General features: G+C 43.1%; 1 protein-coding gene across 1 annotated transcript in view; it reads right to left on the bottom strand.

The window, feature by feature from the left end:
• The window catches only part of rspo2 (R-spondin 2), a 76,347-nt gene that overhangs the window by 29,670 nt on the left and 30,770 nt on the right, over positions 1-15,907 (bottom strand). Inside the window, exons 2-4 of the mRNA XM_028018162.1 lie at positions 12,363-12,551; positions 1,745-1,888; positions 369-557 (exon numbers count right to left, since the gene is read on the bottom strand). Of these exons, the coding sequence (XP_027873963.1) occupies positions 369-557; positions 1,745-1,888; positions 12,363-12,551 (522 nt within the window). The remainder of the gene's footprint in view (positions 1-368; positions 558-1,744; positions 1,889-12,362; positions 12,552-15,907) is intronic.

The following is a 15,907-nucleotide window of genomic DNA, read 5'->3' as shown; positions in this document are numbered from 1 at the left end:
TACGCGCAAACAGAGAAATTCCATCGACTTCTCGCATATTGGCCTGACATACATGCTCTGCGTACTGCAGAAATCTCTCAAGCTGACAGGAGGAAACAGAGACGGCCATTGAGGAAACCTGCAGATTATACTTTTGAAGGATTCCACAGAGGAGAGGAAAAGAGATGGTGGGAAATAAGCCCCGGAAAAAAAAAAAGAAAAAAAGCTGGCTGGTGGAACAAGGGCCACTTTGGGAAAAGCAAAGAGGAGAAGCGCCGCAGTGAACCTCAAGCGCTCAGACGGCAAAAACAAAAGCCGGAGCGCGAGGGTGACGCGACGCAGGTGAGAAAACGAAGATCTAGCGACAGGCGCCCGCGGGTGCTTCTTACCTCTCCTGCAGTGTCTCATGGCCATTTTGCACATCCTGGACTCGGCAATGGTGGGACACGGTATTGTGTCCTTGGGGGGTTTCTTAACAATGTGCCGCGTCCGGGTCTCCAGACCCCACTTATAGCCACAGGTTTTGTTTCTTCTGGTGCAGGCTCCCCACTCGCTCCACTGGCCCACCTCGCAGCCCTCTGCGTGGGTTACACAGAGACAAGTGGCGTGCCATCAAATCACAGACCAGTGTTCATCAGAGACACCTGTAGGACTCATAAATTTAGATTTTCACGCCAGTTAGCTTAGCGTCACTGGGATCCTGTAAGCTCGCATTCAAATTGAGATGTCAAAAATGTAGTTTTCAAAGACAAATTTGAAGATTTTGAATCACGATTTGCTTTCTCAGATTATTAGAATACACAAGACCAATAAGAAAAGTATTTTTAATATAGAAATGTTAGTCAATTAAAATGCTTGTTTATGTACAGCACAGAGCCCTTCGGTAAATTAGAATATTACCTCTACATGATGACACATGAAGCATGAAAAGCATGAACAGCTCATGTACTTTAGACGGAAGCACATAATATAGATTAATAACACAACGATGGAGGCTTGACAGCCTTTATTTCTTATTATTTTCCACTTTCAACTACTTAAAACATGACATTTAAATTAGAGAATTACATCAGACCAATACCAAAAATATATATCATTAAAAACATAAATGTTAGCTTAATGGAAAGCATGTTTAATACCAGCTTATAGGTTTTAATTTTCAAAAGGTACTTCTAGTCTGACAAATGAGATTCATTGGGATGTATATTCCATTTTATTCAATATGACAGTATTTGGTTGGGGCTCTTTTTGCTTGAATTACAGAGTCAATATGGCTGTGCAGCGGCGTTAAGGAAGCCCAGGCTCACATGCCTTGTTTGTTCTAGTGTCTCTTATCTTCCTCTAGGCAAAATTCCAAAGTTTTGCTACTTTTTCCAGGTCAGCTGAGGGAACTGATATCAAGATCTGCTTTAAAAATGTCTCACTCAACTTTGTCAACACTTGGAAGCATGACATTTCGTACCTTTTTCCACCATTTTTTTCCCTTCCACTCAACTTTCCATTAGCATGTCTTGTTACAGGCCTCTGTGAGCAGCCAGCTTCTTTGGCAATGACTGGACAACTGCCAAGTCAGTCACTATTCAAATGAATCCACTTGCCACAACGAGGGCATAACATGATATTACTGTAATAGAAGAATTATTTCTTATTGGTCTGTTATGGTTTGGCGATCTGGCGATTTAGACAGGTGATGAAAAAATGGGAACATTCCTTAATGTTCCCATTTTTTCTCTCGATGCGCCTGACTTTGTTCGGTTTGACATACCTCCACACTCCATTGTGTCTTCCAGCGGGGCAAAGCCCTCGGGGCACTTATCAAAGCAGCGCCCTTTGTGCAGGTAAAAACCAGATTTGCACTTGGTGCAGAAGTCTTTGCTGAAGCAGGACTCGCAGTTGTCTATCCTGCACCCTGGGGGAAGAAACAGAGAAAGAGGAAACGTCATCTGGGTTTCAGAAATCCACTTCATGTGGAATTGATTCGGAGCTAAAGTGTTTGGGGAAAAAGGGGGTTGTTGAACGGATTATACTCTCCCTTGTTCAAAAATATAAAATGGTAGAAGATTTGTGAATTATTTCACATGGGGGAATCACTGTATTGTTATTGTAGAGAACCGAAACCCTTACGTTCCGGCTTTTGTTCAAAGCGAGTAAATCAAAAGTGTGAAAACACACACACACCAAAAAAAAAGCAGAGAGACGGTGAGGAACTGATGGAAGCTGACCTCTTTCTGCAAGGTTCATCCAAAACTACACATGCAAAACACGCCAGCTCACATGCTTTCAACTACGGGGTGCTACAAAAAGAACAATAGTGTCTGTAGTGCTATTGCATCTCTTCCATATCTCCATATTTTTCCATAACCCAACCCCCCCCCCAAAATTATTGGAAAGTCAGTTTTTCATTAAGTTCTGAATGACGACAAAAGCTGGTTTCGGTGTTTTGGCTTCATAGCCAAAAGAGGTCGCAACTGAGAGGCGGCGGGGGACCGGCTTCGTTGGCAAACGCAACTGCAAAAACTTTGTGTCTCACGCCACGCCCTCGTCGTCCGAAGAAAAGGCACGGTAATGTGTCATCAAGGTCCCTGCAAATGACACGTCGAGCCGGGCTAAATTACAACGACCGCACCAACGGGGCGACGCACAGCCCCACATGATTAGAAGGAGCCTCCCAGAGCTGTCTAATTTATGCTGCTTCTCAGAGACTCTACGCATGCCCCCCGATACCCTCAACCTCCAGCCTCCATCTGAGGTCTCCGGGCGAAAGGGTGGGGGGGGGGGCTTCCCAGGTAGGTCGTCATCTCTCCCTCTGAAACCCGAAAGACTTTCTTTCCAAGCGCGGAGACAGACGAGACAGTTGAGGCGCTCGCTCTTTTATCTGTGACCCTTTCTGCAGAGCCCGGAGAAGGGAAGGTTTCTCACAATCACACCCCTTAATTACACCATCTCCAGCTAACCATCAGGCCTCCTCCTCGGCATTCCTGCAAAACGAGGGGTCCCTCCCCGCCTCACTTTGAACCCTAAAGTATGGCCTCGGCCCACTCACTCTGGTCTCACGCTTTCCCGACCAGTCTAAACAAACCGTGAATGCACACGCTCTGCACAATCGCACACATGCCAATAAGATATGGTTAGAGTCAGGCTCACTCTACAATAAAGCTGCGCTCTGGAAAACGTGACTGCGCTGACCGTAAATCACGTCTCCAGCAGTTTGCCTTTCTTCTTCGCGTCCCACATGTACACATTTAGACACCCCGTATAATTATTAAGCACGTTTTCTTATCTCCTGTGCTCCAAGCTTATTTTAGAACCTAAACAGACTAAAAATGTGTTGTGACCTCATGAACTTTTAAAGGGGGAGCATTATGTGTTTTCCAGACAGAGGGCCATTTTATGACACAATCGAGTTACCTTCAGTTATAAAAATGCTGTATATATCAAATATGACTTAAAAACAAGTTTGACTTTGTAATTTAATGACTTGAAATTGGGGCACTGTCTCTTTAAGAAAGTCCTGCTTTTTCTGAAACTCCGCCTTCAGGAAGTTGTCATTCTTCTATTAACCCTTTAACAATGTTTTTACCAGTGTTGCACTGAGAAGTAGTTGGTATAATGAATTCAGCTGCTGCAAAGTTCCACCAGGTGTTTGCTAATTGCTGCTGGCTAGTCCGCAGGAGCTGAGCCGGAGAGGGGTGCTCTGTGAGGCGATAGGTTAGAAGTTTAGAAACTGCATCTCTGAGGAGGCGGAACTACAGTAGGTCCAACTAGACCTTTTGGACAACTGAATGGTTACCATGGGAGATTAAAGGATTTCTCAAACATGTATGAAACAATCAAAGCAACACTCCAGGTATGTTTCTGATAAGAGAACAAGATTGTAACATGGTGCAAAGTTGTTTTTTTTAAAGTTGATTTTACACAATACTGGCCTTTTAATTAAATCACAAAATTCATACTATTTTGATAGAAATGTATATACTACATCAATTTAAAGTGTAATTTTGTAGTGGTAGAAAAATAAGACATGGTTTTCAAATTGGAAAAGGAGAGAATCAATCAGGGAAGAAGCCAAGCTGCCTATGGTAATTGTGGAGGAGCTGCAGAAATCCACAGCTCAGGTGTCTGTTAGGTTGACCGTTAGTTGGGCTACATAGAAACATGACCAGAAAGAAAACATTGTCAAAAACAAGATTGTAGCATTTCCAGTTTCCTGCTGCTGGTGCTACACATCAGACAGCGATAAAAGGTGGTCTGCTAAGACAAGGATTGATACAAGGGTAGCACTGAATATCACTTTTCTTGTAACACACCATCCTTAATGTGAAACATGTAGGGGACAGCATCATGGTGTGGGTATGCTTTTATCCAGCAGACACTGCGAAGCTGGTTTAGGAAGCTGTATGGAGATGAATACGGGGCAAGAGTGGAAGAACAATAGCAGTTCATTAGTAATCATTCACAAATGTTAAGCTAGGTCTAGAATAAATGGTTGAGATTAAAGCTTCTGTTAGAATGGCCCAGTCAAAGTCCAGATCTGAGTCCAACTGTGAATCTGTGGTAAAACTCACAGATGTTCTCCATCGCACTCAGCTTGAGCCTGTGTAAGTTTGTGGTTGTAACGTGACAATTGAAAATAATCAAGGGGTATAAATACTTTTGCAAGGAGCTGTATTTATGAGTTTTTTCTTTTTTCCTTTTTTTTTTACTTAGTGTTCTTTTCAAACTTTCTGCCCTCCCCACCCCTCACATATTCCTGTCAGGGAGAAACTGCATCTCTGTCCAGACTAAACACAGTCTGCCATGCTGGAAGCTGGTACAGCCCAACTGCAACACGGGGAGCGAGTTAAAGCATCACAAACTGAAAAGCACAAAGTGTTCCTAAATATTTTCAACATGCTGTAGACTTCTCAGACTTGTCATCACCTGAGAGAGTGCTAGTTCACAAAGCGAATTGTAAAAAAAAAAAAAAAAAACATGAGCAAGAGACGAAGAACATCTGTCAGTGCTCTTATGCACTGAGCTTGTTGTGCTAGTCTTGGTTATTGTTGGCAAACATCACTAACACAGCTGTATGAAATACGGGATCCTGCCAACGACGGTAGCGTTTAACGAGCCTTTGATTAAAGCGTCACTTTTTGGTTTCCCATCTCTGATGTAAACAGGGAGCGGCGTAAAAAAGGCTTTTGTGATGAGATGATAATGTCGCCCTGCGATGGATGGATGAGGTGGAACACAAATGAGCCGCCGTGGACGTTACGATGAAGACGGAAGGGTCAGAGGTTATCAGAACGAGTTGGGCCGATGGAGATTGACGGCTCAATCAAGGATTATCTAGATCACGGGGGTGGGAGAGCGGGAGCTGACACGCACATCGAATGCGAAAGCAACATGTACAGCAGTGCCAGAGCAAACGATACAAGGGAGTGGGTTCATCACCCCAGTGGGATTAACCTCAGGACCACCTTTAAAGTCTTCATCTAGGTGTCACAGAGAGACTAATGAGACGTAATGAGGTCACTGGATCCCAGTGAAGGCCTCCTGTGCCCCGGACTTAAATGTATTATCCTTATTATCTCTCAGACTGGTTCTGGGCCGTGATATTATGAGCGGAAAAGCAGAAAAGCCTCATGACCGCTCAGAAGAGCTGCACAAGATGCCACTGAAGCAGGTGACGTTTTCTGCGGTTTACGCCGCGGTTGCGCCTTGCATTTTACTTGTTTCTGTGTCGCTCTTGAGATTTTATCTCAAGCGAATCTGAAGCTGAGAGATGAGTCACCAAATGTGACTCGGGATCTAATAGCCCTGCTTGGCAGACGACGGCCCCTCAGCTGTGGTCTGGATGAGTAAACCGTTGATTTTATCGAGGTCACTTAAAGCCACGTGTCAGCTTCAGTCACTTCCTGTTTCTTCTCAAAGCTCCGTGTGCACTCACTCAACTAATTAGCATGAACATTCGGTGTGTTGGGACAGAGATATGTCTCGGAGAGCTGATAAACCTGACAGGTTAGTTGTCAGACGCATACTCATCTGCCCACAAGAGGGTGCGCCCAGCTTCTGATTGCCACGTCCGAAGTGCAGATGTTGTAAAAATGCCTGGCAGATGGGAAAGCAAACCATGTTTTTCTATCTTCTCCATCTTTACCTCACAACCTACGTTGAACAGCCCTGACCTACCCTAGGTTTGGCTGACACAAAGGCTGTTTGGCTTCCTCACTGCCACCCAGCCATGTCGTGCGGGGATGCAGATGGCAGGAGTTCGCAACAAAGGTTGGAGCTGCCATTTTCCTCCCAACTCACTCCACTGTGGGGCTTTTTTTTCCACTCGGGCGCTCCTTTCCTCCCTAGCACAGCAATAGGTGAGGCAGAGGTGGTGTTCCTGCCAATCAGCACCTTCCAGAGGGAGATCAGGGATGACAGATGTGTCAGCAGTCCTTCTAGCTTCTTCACACCGTCTGTGATATCCCCACCTCCGCTTATTTATGCTCAGCCAGCCCCAGCGCTCGCACGTACTCACGCCGCTCAAACCTCATGTGAGCATTCAAGCACAGACAGTCCACAGTTTACTTTTTTTCTTCTTCTTCTTTTAGATAATAAAAAAGTGAAATGAAAATAACAGTCTGTTTCTGGCTACCGTTAGCATGTAGAAGGGCTTGGTTTTTATGGATCCATTCTACTGACTGGCAAATCTAAAAGAGCGGTTAGCAAAGCTGTGATGATTAGATGTCCCTTGACAAAGCTCAAAGGCCAAAAGCAACTGTTCTTTCCCTTGGCCAGACTGTGTGGTGGAAATACCCTCCATTTCAGCTTTAGAACAAGAAACAAGGAGCTTGAATGAGAGCGAGTTGATGGGAAGAGAGCTGCCAGTGTATACAGCCATTTGACTCTAGCAAAACTCAGAGTTACTTCCTCTACACACCCTCGCTGTCTTTGCTACCCTGCGGTCTTTCATCGGACCATAGCCTGACCCTGAACTATAGCCCACACACCTACTTTACATATCATTGGCATATTGGCAGTCCTGATGCCTTTTTGTCATCCGGTTACCTACTGACAGCACCAGCAACTTGAGCAGTAGGTACCTTTGAAATCTGCAGTTGTGTGGCAAGGCAATAGATCAGTGGTGCCCAAAGTCGGTCCTCGAGGGCCGGCATCCTGCATGTTTTAGTGCTTTCCCTAGCTTAATGCACCTGTATCAAATGATGGCTCCTTAGCAGGCCCAAGAAGAACATTGACATGCTTCTACCACCAGGGAGAGAACTAAAACATGCAGGATGCCGGCCCTCGAGGACCAACTTTGGGCACCCCTGCAATAGATTCTTCACTAGAAAATGTGCGTTCGTCTGCAGTAGCTGTGGGTCTTTAATTCAGTCTGAGGAAGCACATTTTCAAACCAGCCCTACTCTGAATGCGGACCCTAGCAACACTTAGTCATGTAGACAATACAACTCTGATCGCCGTCTGATGGCTCGTAACGCTTTCCCTACAAGCATTTCGCTTTTGATACAGCATGATGGATTGGGATTTGTTGAACTTGAAGTACTGTGAAGAATTGCGGCTTGGGTTAGAGCATGACTGGACATCGTTCACACCAATTTGGTTTTAGATCAAATGTAACCTGAAATCACTACAAATCTTCCTTGCAGAATAGCACGTACAGACAATGACATGGGTGCTATCAACTGTTTTCCAGACAGTTGATACAAACTTTTGTGCATCTCACTGGAGCTACAGCAACTAGATTTGCCTCCTGGAATGCAGCACATGATCACATAGAACAATAGGGTATAAAACGACACTCCTAATGAACCAGCTCTGCAAGTTAACACAGTACTTTTGCGTCGAGCTCTTAAGATGCTGTTTTTCTCACCACTGTGACCACATTACAACTAGTTACCAATGCAGACTGAATGCAACCTGATGGACAGGCATTGATGAACAAAGACGTAAACTGATTTGGGTGTCAAGAGAAGTGTTCTTTTATCTTCTAGTACCTGAAGGCTCTTCCATACTTCATCCAAAGCATCAAAATCGACCTTCGTTGACGTAGTTGAGTGACGAAAATTGCATCATCTTGTCCACAGGGCGACGTCCTGGTCCCCTTCTCAACACTGGGTCCCAGTGAAACTATTTTTGTACAGATGTGTTCGGTGATTGGTCAGAAGTTTTATGCAGAAATGCGCTCTGACAACAAGGTTGACATTTTTGCCACAAGTAGTCTGCTTCCTCCATTTGATTTTTGTATCCTGAGGTTACATGAATACTTCTGAGGAGCGGTTATCATAGACAGAGATGCATTACATACATTTGCATTCTTCACAAAATGCCAATGCAGATTGTCAAATGGCTAAAATGTCATTGTCCATGGAGGACACTGTTTGCAGAAAGATATGGCATTCTATTCATGACCGTTGAAGCAAAGCAGAGAACGGTCCTGCGAGGTGGTCCGTGCTGTTTGTGAGAGATGGGCACGAATACGAAGGCCCTCCAATCATAAGATAGCCTTAAGATGGTAGTTGTCTTGTAATGCAAGAGTTATGAGCCAGATTTCAGCTGTTCCTGCACCTGGGTATGTTTGACTTAACTCCAAGTTGCCTACCGATCCATATTTCAGCGTATGAATGAGTGCATATTTGGAAGTCCAGTGTAAAGCGCTTTGGATAAAATGGTTTGAGTAGAAAAAAACTTTGTAAATTCAGTCTATTTACTATTTAAAAGATACATTTTGTTTAGCTGCATGTTTTTTTAGTAGGTTAAATAATATATTACTTGTTAGTAAATGTCAAAATTATTACTTTTAGTACAGTTCAGCCCTTTTAGCATTCAGACTCCAATGACGTGGAAGTCCAGCGAAGTTCCACCGTAACCTGGGTTATGTTGTGACCTCCGTCCACATGGGTTAATTTTTTTTTTGTATGGTTCCAACAATCACAGTGAATAAACTCACAATTTATGTTTAAGGTGTTGGACCCTAAAGTTGGCTAAACCTTAGGCTAAACATATCCCTTGAATACGTGTTGGTCTGAAATGCAATCTTCCCTTACTACTTAACAGAATAATGTAAAAAAGCATGTCTGTTGTTTGCCATTGACTTATCTTTCTCAAAAGGAGACATTCTTTTTCGGGGTTTCCTGCTTAACTTTGTTTCTCCAGCAGTACATTTCTTCTTCCCATCCAGAGACCTTTGTGTTACATGCCTGTGGATCCTACAGAACCCCTGCCGAAAAATAGTGAGGTTTCAGCCCAGCAAGTGGCTGAGTGTGTAGGCCTTCTGCTTGTCTAGTTTTTGTTTTTCTTTACGCAGGGAGTCCACAAAAAAAAAACAAAAAAAAAAAATCTTGAATGAGATAAGATCACACAGACAAACTCTGGGGTAATAACAAGCAACTGCTGCTCCTTCAGTGATTTTTAGAAGTTGTGTTTAAAAAGCTCATGACAACAGAGTCGTAACACCGAGCTCTGGGCCCCTTCAGAAACCAAAACACAAGGCGGCTCTCGCCATCACGGCAATTAATTTCTCACTGTCATTTGTTGTAGACATATTTGAGCCTTTGGGAACCAGTTAGCTGGACCAGCTCAAGAAAAAAAAAATTATAATTTTGCATCTAAGACAATAAAATATCAGTTCATGGAGACTGGACCTGAATCGTTTCATTTAAAAAAAAAAAAAAAAAGATAACACATGGAGAGCAGCTGAGGCCAAGTACAAAACTGGATTAAAGAGCAATGAGTGAAGCAGCGATCGCATCAAAGTGAGCCTCGTCCTGAGAGCTAACGCTACGTGACAATACAAGATGTTGCTGTAACAGCGCTGTGTAAGGCAAGGGGTCCAGATTATCCAGCAAAGCATCAGAAACTGCTAGTCAAAATTCAAACAGTGGTTCTCTATGCTTCAGTTGACGTAAATAAAAGCGCTTTTATTACCCAAGAACAAGATGTCTTTCTCTTTCAGTTAAGTAAGAAACGACAACAGTTTATAATGTCTGCGGAGCATAGGACGTTCCTTCTAATATGCTAAGAATTAATAAAACTGGACTGGTGCTGTGGTGCTGATGTAGCAAACAGACATGGGTCCGGACAACAACCCGCCGCTTGCTGGTTTTTCAAGTCTGGATGAAGTTACTTGGAAAAAGTATATATTATCTATTGCCTAATATTGTGTATTTTAAAGAGATGAAAGAATTTGGGAATGTTTAATATGTGCAATGAGCATTACAATTTTGAAAAAAGAAAAAAAAAATCAGCTTTTCTTACCCAAGACAGTGTTTTTCGATGTTCAAACGTAGCAGAAAATCTCCTTTTGCGAGCTATTCGTGTTGGCGTGGGCAGGCACTTCGATCTGTCCCTACTCCAACACATCTGATTTAAATGACTGAATTGCCTCCTCAGACTGTCAGCACGTTCTGCAGAAGCTTCTCGATAACCACCGGTTTAAAAAGCTGTTCTGACACAGAGAAAAATCTGCAAAATGCAGAATTGTTGCCCCGCCACCCCCCTAAAAAAACCAATGTTGAAACAATTGATAATTTCGCAGTATTGTAGAAACATATCAACAATGAAGGACTTATGCCTTCCTGGCAGGCCTATGATTATCTTATTTTGTCAAGAAAATAATTTTTTCTTGATTTTGGTTGTTGACAGAAGGTACTCTGAACTTTACTTAGACCGGCCATGAAACCTTAAGGAGCAGCTGAAATCTTACAGTTAGTTCCCAAATAATAATATAAATTATTGGGAATGGGAAAGAACAAACTGTTGAGCACGCCTCTCGCAACTTCCGTAGGGTTAGTGGCATTAAATTCAACTTTTATCACATCTTCGACGAACGGTGACGTTGCCTATTGTAGATCTCACTATTTAACTTACTGTTTTTTTTTTTCTTTGACTTGTGTTTCATTTTCGCAGATAGAATTAACATAAAAGATTTATTTGTTTCTAGGACAGCCGTGAGAGGGTAAGCAGAACGTAGTACTTTTCTGTCTCAGGAGTTGGTACATGTTCATATATTTCAGCCTTAAGGTTCAGATACCCTCCGCTGGGGATACGGTTTTAGTGCGTCTGTCAGACGTTTGGCTCAGGGAACCAAAAAGCTTCAAGTTTCTCACTGTTTTCATACGAAACACTCAGCCAACACCTCGGGCTCTGCATAAACCTACAAAGTCCCTCTCCGTCTCTCCGAGCATAATCAATGTTAACATAAGGTTATGAGATCAGGGTGCTACATAAGGAGGAGAAAGGTACTTTTCCTTAATTGGATTTGAGTGTTATTCTTTAACAACCACGCTTGAGAACATTTTGATTTGTCAGTGTTATTGTTTGGATTTTTCATTAACTGTAAGCCAGAACTCCACGGAGACCAATGGTGTGGCCTCTCTTAAAGCCGGAGACCAAAACGTGTTTTGCATGCCATAAAAAAATCTGCAACAAAGGGGTGACGATTGCCAAAATATGGAAAATGCTTTCATCTCGGAAACAGTAAATAAAACCGAGGCAATGAAAACTGCATTCAGTCTTCCTCGTAAATCCTTTTCCAGGCGAAAGAGTTCATGCTTGTTTCAAATTCATTATTTCCTTCACCTGTTTTCTACTTTTGTTTCGTCCGTCGACGAAAATATTTTTTGCCTTTGGCTCATGAAAATGTTTTCTGGCAAATGAAATATTGGTTTTTGCTCAGTTGTGGTTTTAGCCTTTGAACTCTGAAATGGTTGCTAATGTTTGGGGGGAGGTGCCTCTTTCTTTACTCCGATCATAGCCAAAGGGAAGTGGAGGTTATAGTGCACTGCTTTTCTGGGTTCTTCTAAGACCTCTCAGGTGTGTCATCGTGCACTCAGTGGTGAAAACTAAATTTGTCATATCTTTGACAGTTCATTTAAGATTTAACACGAGTCAATTAGTTATTTTTTTACACAGAGCCAGATTAATTTGGATAACATTTTATCTTCTTTAATGAAATCATCATTAAAAAATTAAATTTTCCTACTATTAACATTTATTTGAAGTTCTGAGATAGCATTGTGGCAAAGGAGCACAAACTGAAGTGATACTGTTTTTTTCAGAATTATTTATGACGTCTCCTGGATTTCTGTACCTTTAGACATCCTCATAACTTGGGCATGTTTTGGATTAAAGGGTTAGGATGGTGTTACAGACGGATGAGAAACAGCAGGCTCATCCCGAGGGACACGATGCTAAGATGAAGCTTCACTAACGTCAACCTGCGCGGACAGACAAACCATTCAAATTGTGAGGTATGTGTGTCTCCTCTTGATAATTGACAGTAAATCAAGCACTGTGGGAAAATGGGAAGCTGAAGTGGGGGATGTGTTCAAGGCCTGCATGGTGGGATTGAAGGTAGGGAAGAGTTTGGGGTGAAGGGTGGCGGTTCTTACTGGAGCACATGTTGATTTCAGGGCTGCGCATGCCGTAGTATCCGGCTGGACAGTCGTGAAGACACTCGCCGTACTGCCTCATCCTCTCCCTTCGCAAGAACAGGAAGAGTTTGGGCTGGCAGTTCACGCAGCCGTTATCCCTGGAGCACACTGAGCAGCCTTTACAGATGGGGTAAGCTCCATAGCTAGCTGTAAGAGAGGAAGAAGAATGATTAATGAGACGATATCAGCTATAACACGTCCAGTGTGACGGTGAAATGCGTCAATAAAAAACATATGTTTAACGTTCACACTGAAATCTTTCAGCAATAGTCGCAAATGTTTGTCAATGAGCAACAAAACAGCTGGATACACTAACCCTCTCGCGGCCTTAGCTGATGACAAATGTCACGGTCAGACAGCGGGGAAGCGGGAGGTTGTCCCGTCAGATCGTCAACTCCCGAAACTACAAACGGAACAAAAAACTTGTAAAGTTCGGTGGGGTCGTAAAGTGCGACCCCACCGGACTACGCACAGAGTAAAAAACTTCTGTGGTCTAAATGACCCCATTTCTAAAGATCATGGGAGGGTTAAAAAGAGGCATAATGTACTTTAATAATTTCACATTATTGGACATCATGTAATGTCAGTGCCTTGTTCCTTGTAGAAAGAGCATTGAGGATTCAGGAGGTTCCAACCCAATCATAAATATTGCCTTGGGGTCTTGATCAAGGCTGTACTTAATGGTGAATACCAGAGGTTTCTGACAAAACTCAATTTCTGATTCCAGTTGCTGGTGTACGGCATACTATATTAGTTGGATACCAAGAAAGAAGCCACAACCTGCTTTAGTAGGCAAAACTGTGTTTTGGGGGGCATGGATGTGACTTTGTTGAGCTAAAAAAAATCAGATTTTTCCATCCTAATCAAAGTTATTTGCAACCTTACCATTAATATGTACAGGGAATGAGCAATTGTGTAGGCCATAAGGCCTCCAATTCCACATGTCAACATAGTAAATGTTGTGCAAACAGCAGCTGAGACACAACCATCACACTGGAAGCAAAGTTTGTAGGAAAAGTAAGGAAAGAAAAGCAAGTATTATCATTTTTGTCCACACATGCATTAAGATATGCCTAGATGACACTGAGTCCAATCAGAACACAGAGTAAGCATGCTAACTTGTATAATAGTTTTAATAAGAAATGCAAACAAAAACCCCACTTGTGCACAGTTGCATCCCGTTAACTGCCCCATAATTAGCAGGATTGTGGGTCAATTAATTAATCCATAAAAAAAGGTATTTGATTTTGGTACGCCCTGCACCGGACCACCCACATTACTGTGGTTCCCTGCATCGCCCTCCCCATTGTCCCGCACCCAAGTGGCACCAAAACAGGCAGATCTAATCAAATATGCTAATGTTACGCACACCTTACTAGAGCCCAGAACCAATTTGATCTTTTTCCACATCCTTACAGAAATAATATTCTGCTCCATAAAACACAAAAAACACTGGCCTATTACATATGCTAATTTTCCCACTCAACTTGCACAGCTCCGACTTTTTGAGAACACCAAGAAATTTGCTGTGGCTCAGATTTAACTCAGCAGAAATTAATGTCTCATTTAAATGTGGCCAATCTGTGCTAGCGCAGAGAGACACTTGGGGAAGCCATTTCAGGACAAGTTGTGCATTCGCGTCCTGTGTCAGAGTAAAAAGCGCTCGCAAACTCTGGCTTGTAGCGCCTTTAAATAATGGTAGTTATGACACTTCTAGTATATTTGTGTAGGTCACATACTGTGATTTTTTTTCTATATTATTTTAGGCAGGTCTTGCAGTCTTTTTCGTCATTTAATAACAAAAAAAAAAGAACATTGCAAAGTTGTTTGTCTTCGAGTCCGATGTCCTTCCTCAACGTTTTGAAGAACGCCTCGTCAGATCAGGAAGTGGAGTTCTTCAAAATGTAAAACTTCCTTTTTTCCCCCCCAATTTCTGTGGTCACTTTTAGACCTAAAGACAGCTGCCAGGTGCACATTGCTTCCATCTGCCAGATTCGAGTGGCGGGCTCGCTAATGTGTATATTTAGTGCAATCTGCATGGTGAATCTAGAGAAGAAGAAACAACAAAAAAAAGGACGGAAATCATGGGAGGAAATGGGGCGGATTGCACTGCTTCTCAGTTTTCAAGCACGTACATGCAATTGATTTTAATAATGTGCTGGGTCGGGACTTGGCATTGGCAGATGAATATTCCTAAATCACTTGGATCAGAGGTGGGAAGAAAAAGAAAAACGCAGATCATGACACGGCATTCTTGTATTTGGTGAAACAGTAGTTACAGAAGAGAGCTGGAACTCGTAAGAGGAATGGATCAGAACGCACTTCTTGATGACTTTGACATTACCCAGCTAGTCAGGTTTTTTTTTTTTTTTTTGCTTTGTTATTTTTTAGCAGACAGGGACAACTTAAGGCAAAATTTAACTGTGGGCGGGCTAGCCCAGCAGAATACAACACAAGTAGACCATAATACCCATAATAGATGCATCAGTAGGATATTCTTTAACTCAGAGTAAACATGTCCAACTCAACAATTTGTCATTCATGCAAACTCTGGTTCCCCTCTCAGAATTCAAATGACGATGCTTGGTTATGGATGTGAATATTGCATTAATTCTGGTCAGAGCTGGCCTCCTAAATGATTGTGCTGAGACAGCTGATGAAAGCCCTCAAAACCGCTGTGGCTCTGGCCGCGGCCTCGCTCGCCTGCGGAAGACAAAGGAGCCAGTAAAAAAAAAAAAAAAAAGACGGCCCATTCCACAATGAGCGACTTTCAACGTAAACTCCTCAGCGTCCCGTTTACAGGAAAATGTCCTCGGGCAAATCCGATACGAAAGACACCCGAGCCGATCTCGGCCAAAGTTTGAAATATCGCATGCGCAGGACCCGGGCGGGCGCTCGCGCTGAGCGACCTACCACAACGCTCCATAAAACACTGCGGAGCACGCTGGACAAAAACCTAAGAGGCAGAGCAGAGCAACGTCTGCACTTACTGGCCATAGATCTGCATATTAGGTTTCTCTTTCAGAAAGAAAAAAAAAATCCAGCACTGCTAAGTGGATCTAGTGCAAGCAACAGTTTGCAATCAGGTGAAAATCGCTTAGTGAATGTCTGCGGCTTCTTCTTTCTTTTTCTTTTCTTCGCATTCATCTTGAGCCTCGAGAGCAGAGAGGCAGGTCACCTCAACCGAATCGCGTTCGTACTCCCGACGCTGCAATGGACGACTTTAGTAGATTAAGTGCTAATCAGAACGCGTTTCTGCTGGTCTGCAGGGGTTGAGGTTTAAAGTGACACTCCATCAGCTACAACAAGTCCTGGGGATACACTGTTCCAGCTCTGCGTATCACATGGGCTGGTGATGGTTCGTCTGAAGTCGGCACCCGTTCAGGAAGACATGAAGGAGGAAGGAAAACCTCATTCTGGCTCCTGAAATCCTCAAATGGAAATCTTTGTCTCGTGTTCAGCTGTCAGTTCGGTGTTTTTTTTTAGATGTTATTATTTCCAAT

This window comes from Xiphophorus couchianus, chromosome 5 (genome assembly GCF_001444195.1).
Source record: "Xiphophorus couchianus chromosome 5, X_couchianus-1.0, whole genome shotgun sequence".
Classification (NCBI taxonomy): Eukaryota; Metazoa; Chordata; class Actinopteri; order Cyprinodontiformes; family Poeciliidae; genus Xiphophorus; species Xiphophorus couchianus.
The sequence above is the reverse complement of the archived record's forward strand: the minus strand, read 5'-3'. Positions and strand labels throughout refer to the sequence as shown.